The 16,383-nt window shown below is 30.3% G+C and overlaps 1 protein-coding gene across 3 annotated transcripts; it reads left to right on the top strand.

Annotated features, from left to right (window-relative positions):
• The first annotated feature begins 3,178 nt into the window (after nt 1-3,178).
• Nucleotides 3,179-13,872, top strand: LOC106772872 (protein VASCULAR ASSOCIATED DEATH 1, chloroplastic). Of its 3 annotated transcripts, none has more exons than XM_014659491.2 (18): nt 3,179-3,539; nt 4,160-4,225; nt 4,658-4,708; nt 5,012-5,077; nt 5,682-5,777; nt 5,907-6,005; nt 6,663-6,763; nt 6,854-7,008; nt 9,237-9,277; nt 9,402-9,489; nt 9,687-9,773; nt 10,004-10,058; nt 11,055-11,121; nt 11,949-12,048; nt 12,302-12,363; nt 12,466-12,505; nt 12,648-12,931; nt 13,370-13,872. In XM_014659491.2, exons 1-18 carry the CDS (start codon nt 3,393-3,395, stop codon nt 13,607-13,609), a joined length of 1,845 nt encoding a protein of 614 aa, XP_014514977.1. In that variant the 5' UTR covers nt 3,179-3,392; the 3' UTR covers nt 13,610-13,872. The 3 variants fall into 3 exon arrangements, with proteins under 3 accessions (XP_014514977.1, XP_022641716.1, XP_022641717.1); XM_022785995.1 differs by having other exon boundaries at nt 13,373-13,872; XM_022785996.1 differs by lacking the exon at nt 4,658-4,708.
• Nucleotides 13,873-16,383: the final 2,511 nt, after the last annotated feature.

Consider the following 16,383-nt stretch of genomic DNA (forward strand, 5'->3'; position numbering starts at 1 on the left):
CAACAATCAATCTCTAACCTAGAGTTTCATATAATATAATTTATGTATACTAAGATATTGCTAAGTTTGGTTAATTCAAATCCAAATTTTCCTAACTTTCCATAGTTGGCACCTATGAAAGACAGATTTGGACCATGCGAATCCAATGACCTATAATTATGGCATACTTAGTCAAGATGAAGATCTATTGGTAAGAGATATTGGCAATATTAATTCCAAAATTGAAAATGATGCTAAGCATCATTGGAAGGAAACTTTTGTGGTGAATATTATAAGTCAAAATCAGATGAATTAGATAATTAAAAGTTTTTGTTCAAATCAAGAAACTCAAATCCCATGAAGGCACTCATAAACACACACATACTTCATACATAACTCATACATAGTACATAGTGATGAAAATGATTAGCATAATATTTTATGAGTTGAATGTCCACATTTTCCAAAAAGGAATAGGGCCATGTGATTGAGTTTATGTGGGGTTTGCACTTTGGTGTTCCTTCTTGCTTTTGCAAAAGTTGGGAAATTGGAGAGTTGAAAAGTGAGTGGTTGAGGCATTGAAATGAGGGAAAGTGGGAAGACATTCAAAGGTGCCCTCTTTCATGATTCCTTTCTTAGATGGCATTTGGTCCACAAGCCAACTTTTCTCACCTCTTGTGTCTTCTCACAAACTCATTTAATCACTTAATTAATCCCACATTAAACTTCCAACATAGGTTAACCTCTTTTTTTTGTTGTTGTTTTTTGGCTTCTTCTTGGTCAAAGAGACAAAAAGAACATGAGTTGATAATTAGATCAAATTCTTTAATAAAGTTTCTGGAAGGTTGGTTGAAGAAGGTTGGGTGAGGCTATCGGGTAACAAATACAACTTTCAAATTTTACTTCATAATTAATTTTATATTTTCAACTTTTCATTAGTGTTCAAAAACTCATTCTTTGAAAAGTTTGATCTTCAAATTTTATTTCGTAAAACTTGTTTTAGAATAAATTTAATGTGCTTTACAAAATTTATTTTGAAAATTTAAAAAACTTGTTCCCAATGATTTTCGAAAGGATAACGATAGTTTGATAATATTTTTTTAACAACATTTTAACATCATCTATTTGTCATTCTGTGATTCATCTATGTTAATGTTTATAATTATTATTATTATTAATTGTGAAATAATTTTGAATCAACAAAATAACAAGTAAATAATATTAAAATGTTATCAGGAAAATGTTGTTAGAGACATTTTTGAAATAAGTCATCCGAAATAATGTTGGTGACATTATCATTTTAAAAATAATGGGATGCAGGTAGGAATTATGGAGGTGCAGGAAGAAATTATTTATGTTGAAGCCCCAGAATATTATCACACACAAAAGCATTCGTTCCAAACAAATGAGAAAACGAAGAAAAGGACCATTGCTTTATGCACCTCCAAATATTCTTCTTGTAGCTTGATTATATTGAAATTATGAAATTAATCTTTAAAATTGCGTGCAATTTAAAAATATTCAGAAAAGGAAATTTAGGAAAAAGGTATATTTCGGAACAGGAATTCTGGAATATATTCTCCCATATTTCTGGAATAAATAGTTTAGAATTGATGTTTAATTATTCATTTTAGAATGTCACTTCGTGAACTTTATCACTTTTTCTAAAACAATTTTAAATTTTAAATTAATTTCAAACGTTTTTTTTTTAATTTATCATTGCAAAGTCACTTTATAAAATAATTTAGAATTTTTATGGGTCACATTTTGGAATGATATTTACGAAATAATCCAAAAGTTTTTTAATACATTATAAATAACATGTTTTAGAAATTGGTGCGATTTTAAAATATCAATTATTTGATTCCACTATGGTAGGAAATGCAGAGAGAAATTATGATGGTACAAAAGGTAGTTGACTAACCGAAAAGTCTAAAATGGCCCATTTTTGAAACTGGGCTCGTTGTCTGTTATATTCTTTTTATTAAGTACACACCCCTTTCTTGTTTTTGTGACCCTTCCAAAAAATATTGTGGATTAAAAATAAATTCAGAAAGTGTTGAACTCAAAACTTCAACAGATTAAATTCCAAAAAATAAAAAAATATTATTATTTTTCCTTTTTGGTAGGTATGCATAGTGTGAAAAACATGTTGAAAAGGAAAAGTCGTATATTCCTTTTTGGTGTAATTTTGTTAGAAATAATATTTGTTATTATATTTTATATATAAGAAATACTCTATTAAAACTAATTTCTTGCTTGATATAGAATAGGGATATAGAAAAAAAAAAAGACATAGAGAAAAAAAGTGTAGGAAAATAGGTAGAAGATTCAATGATGATTAAACATGAAGTGATCAAATTCTAAATTGATCAATAATTAATATGCAATTGCATACACAAACAAATAAATTATCTTAATCATTTATCAACAAAACTTCTTTGAAGAAAAAAGCATAAAAAATAACAAGTTATTAATAAGAAACATTATTTTTTGTGATGGTTTTTTAATAGAGTAATAGTAGGGTGATACACAAAGATAAAATAGTTATACAAAAAGTTAACTTTTATATTTTTTCAAAAAAGAAAATAATATTAAATAATGGAAAAAAATTATGTGAAAAATTATATTTTTTTTAATATACACATTTTACAGTTAATTGTTTCTTTATCCATATAAATTATTTTATCATTTACGTTTTATAATTACTTTCTTAAATCAAATTAATTTACTTTAATGTTATTTATTCATTTTAAAAAATTAATGACAATAATCAATTTGCATGCATGTTTTCATGCATTCAATTAAAGCATATTAACTCTTTTTGAGTTAGAGAGTATTAATAGAAATTAAAATTTTTACTCAAGTGGGGTTTCGTTTCTGGCTTTGATTATGTTATTGAAAAGAAATTTATTAATTTTTAAGTAAATTTTAGTTAGACTTTTATGACTAATTTTTACTTTACTTATCAATTAAATTATGACATTTTATGCTGTATTATTCTATATTTTTATCTGATTTATTTTATTTTGCTTATTCAATATTCCTATTTTTTCCTAAATATTGTTTCCTTTTTAACCAGCTTATTTCTCATGACAGATGGCAAATTCAGAAGAGAAGAAAAGCCACGTGTCACAGGTCAACATCGCCATTGCATAGAGGATTGACCCTTTATTTATCCGTTCACCGACGTTGACTAAAAGTTCAACCCTTCTCCCAAACCGTAACCAACACAACACTCTCAAATCAAATCATACAAAACAGAACGTTTAATTTAATTTAACGACGCTTTCTGCGGTACCGTGCCGTTACTTAAAACCGTGTAAAACCCCCAACCACCGGCTCCCTCTTCTTCTAAATTTTCAGATCTACCCTTTTTCTTTTCTCCCGTTCTCTTTCGCTCTAGCTCTTCGATGGCTTCCCCGGTTGTTGCCGCCGCCGCGAGGAGCGAACCGCCGTCGCGGTCGGTGGATCTTTCGCCGTTGTCCTCCCCCGACGTCGGTGATCGGAGCGATTCGTCCAATTCCTCGGCGAACAACTTCTCCGATAACGAAGTTCAGGTACTTCGCTAATCACCGTGGATTTCGATTTCGTGCTTGCTGCATTTGCTATTCTTCGAATTGATGCTCTGAAGTGTCGTTTTTGACTTGATCGAGACTTAATTGAAATGTCGTTCGGCTCGAACGCGGAGTTAATCGAAACAGATAGTAAAATCTATGAATTATGGATTTTGATGCTGTAGGATGCCTTTGTTCTCTGGAATCTTCTATTTTTTTTTTTTGACATATTAATCTGAAATTATAATGCACTTATTTGAAACTTAAATGAAGTTTCGATTAGCTGGAGTGTGAAACTTTTGAAATAACAGTTCAATTTATTGTTGAGGCTTCGGTGAGACTTATGAATTCTGGCTTTTGATTTTATAGGATGCATTTTCTATCTGGAATCTCCTAATTTCGACACACTTCACTTGTTTAAAACTGATTTGTCGTTTAACCTGAGTATGGTATTGTTCGAAATAGGTCAATTTGGTGTCGGGGGTTCTGTGAAACTATGAATTGTGGCTTTTGATGTCACAAGATGGCTTTGCTCTCTGGAATCTTCTATTATTTATCACATTTAACTGAAATATATTTCTTGTTTGAAGTTCGATATGTTATTGATCAATCTATTGTTTTAGTTGGCGACTCCGGACGCATTGAAGAGCGAAGAGTATCGTCAATTGTTCCATCTCCCCCCTGAGGAAGTGAGTGATGCTCCACCTTTCATACAGATATCTAATGTATAATTTTGTGCTTTGTAGTTGCTTTATTGGTTATCACCTTATAATGAAATAGTTGGCAATCTCTATGTCTTTCACATTACCATGCTTTATCAATCAAACTCTTAAATACTCCATTTCCACACTACCTAAAACTGAAGTCCATATCAATCATATTTTACTTTGCCAATATCACACCAAGAAATAATTTTTCCTTGCAATATTTATGCATATCTAATTCTTACAACAATTTTAGATGAATCACATTGATGAAGTGAGAGTTGTTAGGAATTTGGTCATATTTTAGTTTTTTGGAGTTCAAACTTGAGAACTTACTGCGATTTGATTCCCCATTTTTTTTATTGTAATTAATTTTCTTAATTAAAGACACTTCTTTTGCATTCTTATTTCCCTTAGGTCCTTATTGAAGATTTTAACTGTGCCATCCAGGAAAATTTACTTATTCAGGTAATATTTTTCTCACAACTTTTTGGTATTAACTCACAAATAGTATGCATTATCCTTTAAATTTGAAGAATTCTACGTTATTTTTTCCTGGTTGAAAATAAGTTCAAATGCATCTACGGGTTGAACAAATTGCATTTTCATTTGTTTTCCTAATGATTTGTTAATTGCTTGTTGTATATCCTTTAAATTTGAAGAATTCTACGTTATTTTTGCTTGGTTGAAAATAAGTTCAAATGCATCTACGGTTTCAACAAATATCATTTTCATTTGTTTTCCTAATGATTTGTTAATTGCTTGTTGTAGGGTCATATGTATCTCTTTGTCAACTTCATTTGTTTCTACTCAAACATATTTGGATATGAGACAAAGGTAAAGTGCTTAATGCAATTATCTTTTCATTTAAATATTCTTTTTAACTCTTCATGGGAGGAATTAAATTTCAATTTACCTATAATATGTTTATAAGTATAAGATACGTATCAAGGTTGTTCAATGTATATGCGTATTCTACTAAGTTGACTCTCTGCTAGTCTAATATATATGTATTTACTTTCCCTAAAGTAATTTGTGTTTGTGGTGTTGATCTTTGTAATTTTCTCTTTAGTCATAGGAAGGATATCTCAAACACTCGAGACTACCTTAAATTGTTATACGCTTAATTATGCTCACCTAAGTGGCTTCTGCTTTTAAATTGTGTGGCAGAATTTAGTTTTCTTTTTTAAGTTACTTTGGTAGTTGTTCACTTTCTACTACCCATTTATGTATTGTATTAAAAATCACATACATATGTTAGATTTAATTAATAACTAACTAGTGGATGAAGGGTTGGATTTTTAGTAGATGCAATCAAATATGAATTTTATTGGGAAAACTATCTTATCTCATGACTTTTTCTATTATCACGAATTTTTGCTAGCAGTGTTGGTTTTATTTTTCTTTTTTTCTGCTTATTGGAAATATCAATGTTTTTCAGAAAGTAATCCCATTACCTGAAGTCACTAGTGTAAGGAGGGCAAAGACAGCTGGGATATTTCCCAATGCCATTGAAATTCAAGCTGGAAACAGGAAGGTGTGTTGGACATGGAGTACATTTGTGCAAGTTGTATTTCAATTAATTTATGTCCCTAATATGACTTTGCTATTTATATTTTCTGTTGTACTGTGCTGCAATGTCTTAACCCATTTATTTATTTCGCAGCACTTCTTTGCATCCTTCCTATCACGTGATGAAGCTTTTAAGATTATTAATGATGGATGGTCCCGACACAGCAATGGAGCCATAGTCATGGAGCAGAAGGTATTTGCAACAGAACTCTATCTTGATACTAGTTGTTTATTAATTTTTGTTCCCTTGTTAGTATATAAACATTATAAATTTGTATGTTGGCAATGAGGTCGATTTTAGGAAAGAATGATGCCCCTCTAGTGTAGTAAAATCTGATTTCGGTAATGGATCAGAGATAAGGTACTACTTTGAGAGTTAGTTAGGAAGCCAAGGAGATGCTCAGTCATTAATCAACAGCAGGATATTGTATGAAAAGTTTCTTGTAGGATTTTATATGTTGAATATCTGTTTTTTTAATTTTATTTTAGGTATCTCTCTTAGGTTTTCTACATTATCTGGATCAGTCTTTAGCTTATGATCTTTTTGTTACTTTGTATTGAACAAAATTGTTCTGCATCCTATATTTGCCAAACTAGATTAGTAACACGGAGAATTAAATTTTTCTATCGTTTTCATTGTTGTTTACCTCCTGGGAACATGAGTCTGTCTTTCACAGAATGCTTTGCCTAGCTGTTATGTGTTGAAAAATATTGTTCCACTTATCATTTTCAGCATTCAGTTTCTTTGGAAAATTGCATCTTTTGAGCATAATAAGATCTTATAATGCAAATCCGTTGGTCAAAATTGCATTGCTTGTACTGCTACCCTCATTTATTTATTTTATTGCAGGAGGCAGTGACTGAGTCCAACAGCCAAGATAATGGAATTGTAGCTGTTGAAAATGTCAAAAGTTCTGATATACCTGACAATGCAGCACTCTCCACTGACCTGTATGTCCATGGCCATATTGTCTGTTGCTTTATAATTAGATTATTTTTGGTGTGCAACACACTTAGCTTTTACTTGTATACGTGAACCAGGAGCAAAGATGCTGGGTCTCCATCCATTGTAGGAGACATCCCTGTGTTGGTGGGGGATTCAGAGATGGAACAACACGTTGGTGAACTTGAATTGAATAATGATGCTCCAAGTGAGAGTTGGAATTGGAACGAGGAGGATATTGATGCCCCATCAAGTGAGTTTGTAATATATGTTATGTATATGTATATCTATGTGTGCTTGTGCGTGTATAATGGATTCATGTTCAATAATCAAATGTTTGAAGTCATTTAGAAATTGCTCTAATGGGAAATAACTCAATAATTTTGTTTCAAATTGTCCTAGGGATACCAGATGTAGTGATAGTGACTGTGGGAAAGGTGTTTGGGTTATAGATAAAAGGAACACTTTTACTGGGTTATAGATAAAAGGAACACTTTTACTTTGCTGTGGAACGGATTCAGAATTTAGACTGCCACTCTGCTATTGTCCTGTGGACACTTGGCTTGAATTGAATGAACAATATCATATCATTAGCTATTTAAAGAAGCTATGCAACTTTTAAAGAACAAAAGAGGTAGATATTGCAAACTTTACTTATTTGGCGTTGTAACTTCTTCAGTATAATTTCAAATCTAGGCATGGTGAACCTCACTATTATGGATTGTATCTGTAATAAACATCTCTTTTCTCACAATATAACCCATTGAAGTGAAGTTTCTTCTTCTAACCCATGTATTTTCAACGTTTTACAAATTTGTGCACAATGGTTCTGTTTCCTTATTAGTCCGTTTTCAGTTTATGCTCCTATATACACATACATGTGTACACATGCACCCATACACGAATCAATCTTATGTCAACATATAATTTTCTTTAGGACAAAATTCACACAATATAACCTATTGAAGTGAAGTTTCTTTTGTCCCGTGTTTATAAAATTTAGAGCATGTTTGAACCCAAACTCGAACCTTGAAATGTTTGTAGACAAAAGTACCAAAATATAGGAAAGTGTGAACAGTTTGATTACATAACTATTCTTAGATAAAATTTTATTGACATTTGGTATGCAAGATCAATATGCCAATTACGAGTTGGACGGAAGCAAATTACATACTCTAGATTTGTTTAGTGGCGTGTGTAAACCCAAAAATATGGCACTTGACTTGTGCTTCTAGGATGTTGTTAAAGGTGTTGAAAAGATTATGGTACCATGTTTAGAAGAGAAGAACCGAGAAGAAATATAATGAATTCTCTGTTTTATCTCCCCATTTAATGTAATCCAGTAACATTTCCTAATATAGTTAAATCATATGTCTAACACTCCCCATTTAAGCTAGAGCATATTTATCATGAGATGTGCTTGTTACAAATGCCATCAACACAAGGTCCATTGAGAGATTGTTAGGAACCAAGAGAAAGGAAATGACAGAACAAGACTAAAAGAAGCAAAGATCTAACCCTCTCATTACTTCCATGCCTGACAGAGACTTAGTAAATATGTCAGCCAGTTGGTTGTGAAGCTGACAGAGTAAATCATGACAGCTAGTAGATATTTCCTAAACACGACTTTCTCTTTGCCAAAGTGACAATTAATCTTTAATATGCCTTTTCCTTTCAAATCACATCTTTAAGACTCCCCTCAAGGTGGAACATATGTATCATACGGGTCAAGTTTGTCAAACATGGTTAGAGGACATAGTGTCTCCCGCAGAGCAAAATTGGGTAGATGACACCACAGCTGCTGAATGTTCAGAGGATCTGGTGGCTGCTGAAAAGCAAAATTGGTAATAGGACATGGCGGGTGCTGGAGAGTGAAAATGCTCAGATTGTGATGACTGTCAGAGCAAAAGTGATCATTGCACAGCAAATTTAATGAATGTAAAGAAAAATCTAATGAAAAATCTTTGCCCATCCTCTGCCTCTGTTTTGTTGGTCGTCCTTCTGCATTTGTTTATACTCTTTTTGGGGCCTAATCCCAAATCTGTATTCTGCTTTACCGCACCCTGTATTTCTTGTGTTATGTTCTATTTTGAAAAACTTTACAGTCCTTAAAGCAGTTGGACTATTAAGAATGTGTCTTTGGTGTTATTGATTTCTATGTTTAAGAAATTTATCTTCTTTTAGTAATTATAGATATACATTTTTCTTGTGTATCCTTTTATTTGAGAATTTATAAACATGTAATATGAATTATATAGCTTGATTTATTTTATTCAGAATAGTGGTCATCTTGCTATACATTCTTTAGAGCTGGCCTCTATGTGCTGCTATTAGGGTTTGATAACCATTTTATGCATGTGAAAAGGAGAAACATCACATGTGTAGATGTCCACCACATTTATCTTGTGGCATACTGCTATTGGTTCACCTTATACATGCAACTAATCTGATGGGATTTTGAATTTATTTTCTAATATGCAGTCGATGAAGCATTTACATGCGTTGCAGAAGCAGTGTTTCCGGTATAATCTTACTTGTAAATCATTAGATCTGTTTTTTACATTTTAAGGTTTCCGTTATTATTTTTATAAATCTTAATTTTAAAATTTAGAGATTTTCTCAAAGTTTTGGTTTTACACATTGCAGATAAAGGTTGAAGACTTCTTTAGGTACTTTTTCTCAGATGATGCTGTAAATTTTCTTGAGTCTTTTCACAAAAAATGTGGTGATAAAGGTAACCTGCATGAAACTTCTAAACCTATGCATTTCAATTGACAATTTTCATTTTCTAGTATTCCTTACTATTCTCATTGTCATTTAATATTATTTTAGGCAAGGAGTAGAATTAACTGATGTCTTTCTCCATACATTATTGTTTGATGAGTTTTTTTATCTTTTTATTTTTTTACTTTTTACTTGTTTTGCTTTCAGACTTTAAGTGTGGTTCGTGGCATCCTCAGGAGAAATTTGGGTATGCTCGTGAACTGTCATTTCAACATCCAATAAAAATTTATCTTGGTACGCTACTGCTGTTTTATTTTTGACATACATTGTATAATTGTTCCAACTTACTTTTCACATAAGTTTAGCCCATCGTGTATATAGGTTGTTGATTACTCAATAGTCATCGACATACATGTTCATGAGTTATTGAGCTCTCCAATTTTATAGGAATGAGTTTAAGGATGGAATCTAAATTTTGGCATCCTACCTATGTGCTGGTGGACATGACTAGGTTTCTTTTTCAGGAGCAAAATTTGGTGGCTGCAATGAGGTCCAGAAATTTCGTATTTATAAGAACAGGTTTTTTCAATGACTTTTATCTCAGTCTATTTATGTTTTAAATGTATTCATCTTCCGCTCTTACTGCAATTTGTTAAGGTAAAGTTTTCAGGGCGTTTCTAACAAAAATATAAGCTAGCTAGAAGATAATTATGGGGATGGATGTTGTGGGGTGGGTTGTATAACATAATGAAGTGTGGCAATAGCATGTCTTCCTGTTTTATTGGCAGGCTTTAAGTGGGAGAAGCTGTGAGAATAAGATAATGATAAATGGTGGTGAGATAGGCAGAAAGAAAATGTCTATTGCACTGTTGTTGTCTAGCCTGGATAAAGCTGTGTGGTGCCAGAGTTTACACCTTTGATAGAAATGGAATTTTTGGGTCCTGCCAGTTGCTTGCTTTTTAAGAACATGGGATTGGGAGGGGAGGTGGGTGTATATAGGCCAGAAGGGGTATTTTTATTCAATTAACCAATTTACTTGTTTCAAATCAAGTATTATAAGTTTGGAATAGTGTGAGTAGCATACACTAGACGCTTTTTAGTGGCTTGTTTACTTTGTTTTTATTTTTCTAATGTTGGATGATAAAAACTGGGTGAGACTTGACATTGTTGATACTTATTATGTTATGTTTAAGAGTAAAAAATGGTTGGTTTTTCTTCTCTTGTCCATTTTATTACTCCTTCTCTGTTTCAAACCGTGCACTATGTTTGGAACGGTGCAGCATACAAGTAAAAGCTTGTCGGTGGCTTGTTTACTTTGTTTTTATTTTTCTAGTCTCGGATGATATAAACTGGGTAGGACTTGGGAGTTTTGATACTTTTATTATGTTATGTTGAAGAGTAAATAATTGCTTTTGCTTTGTGAATTTTATTATTACCTTTATATATTTTCTTGTGTTCTTTATGTGATTGATTTGTCTAAAAGTTACAGCATTGAGTACATGAAATTGAAATGTATTGTTCTTAAGGTGTTTATAATGTGTTCTTATCTTGACATGTTTTTGTTATTTCATCCAGTCATTTGGTTATAGAGACATCTCAAGAAGTCAGTGATGTACCTTATGCAGATTATTTCCGTGTTGAGGTACGGATTTTCTTGAAACAATAATTCTCTAATGCACATTGGCTTTTAAGTAATTTAATTTTTGACTCATACATTTTTAATTAAATATTTCTTGGGTTATATTGTTTGAAGAAAAGTAAAGTTTGTTAGAAGGACAAATTTATAGAGATTAAGGACGAAATATCTCTTCAGCAGAGGAACAAAAAGAAAAAAAGGAAGTGAATAATATCATCCACACAATGTTTCAATCATAAACCAATTATCTCTCAAGGTTAATTTAGGGGAAGACAAATTAATGGTTTATATTGCATGGGCCCCACCTATATTGCTAGATACAACTTCTTTTTTGGTGGTGCTTTTGGAAAATTATTTGCACATTTTACTGATAGTGGTACCAGGGGGCTGTTATTGTGTCATTTTTAAATATAGTGGTCCCTCAAGGAATTAGGTTTCAGACATTTGGACTGTTTTCCATTTCTGGATGTCTTGATTAATGAGTTTGATTAATGTTAGCTGTTACTGTTGCAGTATAATCTCTGGTATTGTATTTAATGTTGGATTATATACTCTTGACATCAGGGTACCTCAGCATGCATTGTTTTCATTTAATTAGTTACACAAGTTATAAATGAATTGCCTGTATCAATTTTGAGTAAATTAATCTATGTAGTTAAAAGATTACTATTTCATTACCCAACTTTGGGACCCCATGAGGTTGTTATTATTGAGCTTTATTTTATTTATGAAGCAGTCTTCTTTTAGTTCTCTGTTTAGTAATTTCATTGTTAATTATGTTTCCCTTGAATTAAGAGTTTTTACTTATGCATGGTTTCTTTGTGAACTATTAGGGGCTGTGGAGTGTAGATAGAGACAAGGATGAATCAAAAGACTGCTGCATCATGCGCGTATATGTGAATGTGGCATTTTCTAAAAAAACTATTTGGAAAGGTGCGGTTGGAATTCTGATGTCTGTAATAAAAGATATTCAATATTGATAATATAATTCCTTATATTTTTTTTTTTTTTTTTTGCTGTTCTAGTTTATTCCAAGTTATGGACATTAACATAACTGAATCACAGGAGTTTTTTCAACAAAAATCATCTGTCTCCCCCTAAACAATTTTAATTTCTTTAATATGTTTTTTCTATTGTCTTGTCATTAGCTTGAAATTTCTTTAATTCCATGTCAATATAATCACAGGCAAAATTGTACAATCAACAATTGAAGAATGTCGAGATGCTTATGCGACATGGATGGACATGGTAATCTTGTGTTTGTGCTGTTTCTTTTATCATACGAATTTTGTTTTGCTGCCTGTGCAAGCTTTCTTTTGGATGTTTATTTGAAACTCTATGATATGTCAGGCACATGAAAGGTTGAAGGAGAAGAACCTTGAAAAACAAGGTTTGGTTTTTAAAATTTCTACATATCCAAAAATTTTGAAGTTTCTTTTGGTTTCCATACCTATGTCCAGTAAAATGTCTAAATTTTGATGAGTTATGAGTTTACTTTCGTGATTCTGAAAGTGGTTCTGCTGTTGTTGTAGGTCAAAACGGTGAAATAAATTTAGATAGAGATGTGAAGACTGGAGAATCTTCAGAAGGATCACAGGAACAAAGTAACCTTACAAAGATACTACCTACATGCAATGCCTTGGATGCTACTACCACTACCCACAATGTTGGCTCTCACTTGCAAGGGCATGTAACTGAACCGTCATCTGTTCCATTGTTCATACAGCTTATGACAAAGTTCAGATCATCCTTGAAAAGTCATAGCAATCTTTCTCTGCTTCTTGCTACTATTATCGCCTTGATTTTCTTCATTCAGGTGTGTACTTTAAACATGAACTTTGACACATTTATGTTTTTTCTCTTTATATAAATAAAATTCTGTCAGGATTCTTGGACTAGCAGTACTTGTGTGTTTTCTTCAAACTTAAAGTGTTAAAAAAATTGCACTTGCTAGCATCAAAATGCTTGAGGTCACATTCTGTCATCTCAGTTTGTGACTATATTTTTCACATGACAAAACTAAATTTCAAGAATCTAAAATTCGTATTTCAGCTGTTGAGTAACATTGATATAATAGAATCATCCAAGCCCTCAATTCTCATGTTCTCAGTTTTTTTTTTTTTTTTTTTTTTTTTTTTTTTTTTATAATTTTGATTTTCTAACATCTGGGATTTAATGGTATGGTGTCTGTAAAGATTTATCTTTCAGCATAATTCCAAGTCAACTAATACTGATAACCTTCTATTCTCTGCAGCAGTTTAGCATACTTTTGCTATTGGCAAGGCCTCAACACGTACACATGAACACTCCTGTAGACTTCATGAATACTATGAACAATGACTTGACTAGAAATCCTTCAGACATAGCGTGGATGGAGAAAAGAATCCATCACCTTAAAGATGAGATGTACATGGTTGAGAGTAGGCTTGAAAGGATGAGGTATGAACATTCACTTTTAAAAAAACAACTAAAGGACCTAGAACAACACAAGTAGCTATCAAATTTCATTGGTGAATCATAATATATTTCTTCTCTCCATAACATCCTTTTGTATATATATGCATGTGTTATATGGATATGACATTTAATTTCAGAAATTCATTCTTCCTTGTTGTAAATGAGGACGTTGTGTTCTACCCAGAGTAAAAAAAAAAAGAATGTTACTTATGGGTTGTTTGCCAGCATCCGAAAATAAGATTGATGCAATGTATCATTATTATAATTTTAAGATTAAATTGCAACTTTGGTTTCTTAACAGTTTGATTGCCATTTTGGTCTGCTTGATATTTTTTTCAGTTGTTAAAATCTAGTATCTTGCTTCAAATTGATTGAAGGGTAAAATGACATTGACCTGTGTATATTAGTAAAGGAAAAAGTGCATAAAATATTTCACTGCAAATAAACAAGAAAAAAATAATGCTGGAAATAAGAACTTAAATTGTTTGTTCGTTAATTTTAAATGTTAAACATAGCTGTCATTTAAAAAGAAAAAGGAGAGAAAAACATGAAGATCACGGTATAAAATTATATCATACACAAAAATTTATGAAAAAATGCATGATTTTTATCTTGAAAATCATTACATATTTTGAATTTCATATATATGAAAAAGATAAACTTCTCATCATATTAAAAAATTTAGTCAATCTTTTCACATTTAAAAAGATATCTTTATTTTTTAAAAATGTCTGTCTATACTTTCTTTAGTCTATATCAGATTTTTTTTTATAATTTGAATTAACTTATCATTTTTATTGATGTTAGAGTCTTTTCTCTTGTATTGTTTTTACAGAATCCTATTATTGTAGATGTTAAAGAGGTCTGTGTGGAGATGTTAAATATAATATTGTTTTTATATTATATTTAACATTTACACAAATAACATTTGAGTTGAGACTATTTAGTCTAAATTTACAAGTTATGACTCGAATAGTGTTAGGTATAATTATATTCATTATATTATGTCAGTGAATTTTTTTATGTTAATAAATATAAATATGTATTTGAAATTAACCTTTTAATTAGTTAAAAACCTTTTTAATGTGTTTCTTTTTCAGCAAATACATTCAAACCAAATATAAAAATTACATGCAATTTGATTCGGTTTGAACATAAAAAAATACAAACCAAATTAACTTTTGCAATTTATTATTTTTTTTTTTAGATTTTGCACTTTTTTGTACGTGTATTTAGTTTTATCTTTTTTTTTCTTATAACGACCTAATTGTTATATCATAATAAATAGTTTAATTCTTTACTTCATTTTATATAATGTTTTTTCTCTTCAACATTTTTTATAGTATTAAACAATTTGTTTACACACATCGTAGTAGGTTTCTTTATCTATCACTAGAGGAACTAAATTACAACGTAAAGACACAAATTTTTTTTGTTGTTTAACAATAAAAGAAATACAATTTTTTTTTTTACAACAATAATAAAGCTGGTTAGATAACATTCTACTCGCACAATCTCTTTTTAAGAGAGAAATAATAGAAAATTTAATAATAATTAAATAATTTATTTTAGTTAAACTTGGGTCTATTATGAAAAAAAAATCTAAACCGATCCAAAAATTTATCTAAGTTGTTAATATTTTTTTATTATTTGTTTGGATTGGTTCGATTCTAAACACTTTAGAATTATATATATATATACACTGGACTTGTATTAATGAACATCAAATATAAAAATATTTATATAAAAAAATTCCCATAATTACATTATCAAACACATTATCAAGAAACAATTATATTTTTAAAGACCTAAATAAAGCACAAGTTGTTAAATGATCATTACAAATCAAGTAATACAAATTCCTTATGTAACAGATAAATGATTAAGGTTGATTTGATGTCACCAATTTTATTTAATATCTCTTGAAAATTTTAGTGCTAATACTTTTTTAAAAAATATCAAATAACTACGTAAAAAAGTATCTTCTTAAATAGAATAATAGTATACTTTTTAACTAAAAAAAGTTAGATAAATCACCAGTACAGAAGCTAATTGTATAATAATGCAACTATAAATGAAATAAAAAGTGTTATTCTTTACAACATAGGTTAATTAATTAACATGTCAAGCGGTGTAATCAAGGATATTTTTAAGGGGTCATTTTCAGTATTTCTAGTATCATGTAGATAACTAAAATTAGATTTAGAAATTGGTTGAGCTAAGGTGTAGTTTAGTCAATTTACTAATACTACAATAAAAAAATAATATTATTGACGACCAAAATTTATTAATAGTGTAAAATTTGTTGATAATGTGTAAAATTTGTCGATAAATTAAAATTATTGATAGATTATTGTTAATTAAACATTTATCGATAAAAGTGTCGTATGCAAAATTTAATCTTTTATCCTATCATTAATTACCAAAATAAAAATTCCTCCGTAATTCCCTGCTTATATCACAATATTTACTTTTATAAATCTATTTTATAAAACTTTAATACAATGTTGCATATCGTATTTTGGGTATATTTTTCTTCCACAATGAAAAGAAGATAAGAAATAAAAGAAAGCAAATAGAGATAGAGAAAACTCGCTGATATTAAATCTAATAAAAAAAATACAAGTACATAAAAAATAAAATAAATAAAAACAACTAAAAATAGAAAAGAAAAAAAAAACAAATAAGTTCACTAGAAAAAAAAATACTAGATAACAGACTACACAAAATACACAATACATGATAAAAATTTATCATACTCTTTAAAATGCAATACAATAAGAAAAAGTTAGCTTATATAATAAACTCCCA

This window comes from Vigna radiata, chromosome 9 (genome assembly GCF_000741045.1).
Source record: "Vigna radiata var. radiata cultivar VC1973A chromosome 9, Vradiata_ver6, whole genome shotgun sequence".
Classification (NCBI taxonomy): Eukaryota; Viridiplantae; Streptophyta; class Magnoliopsida; order Fabales; family Fabaceae; genus Vigna; species Vigna radiata.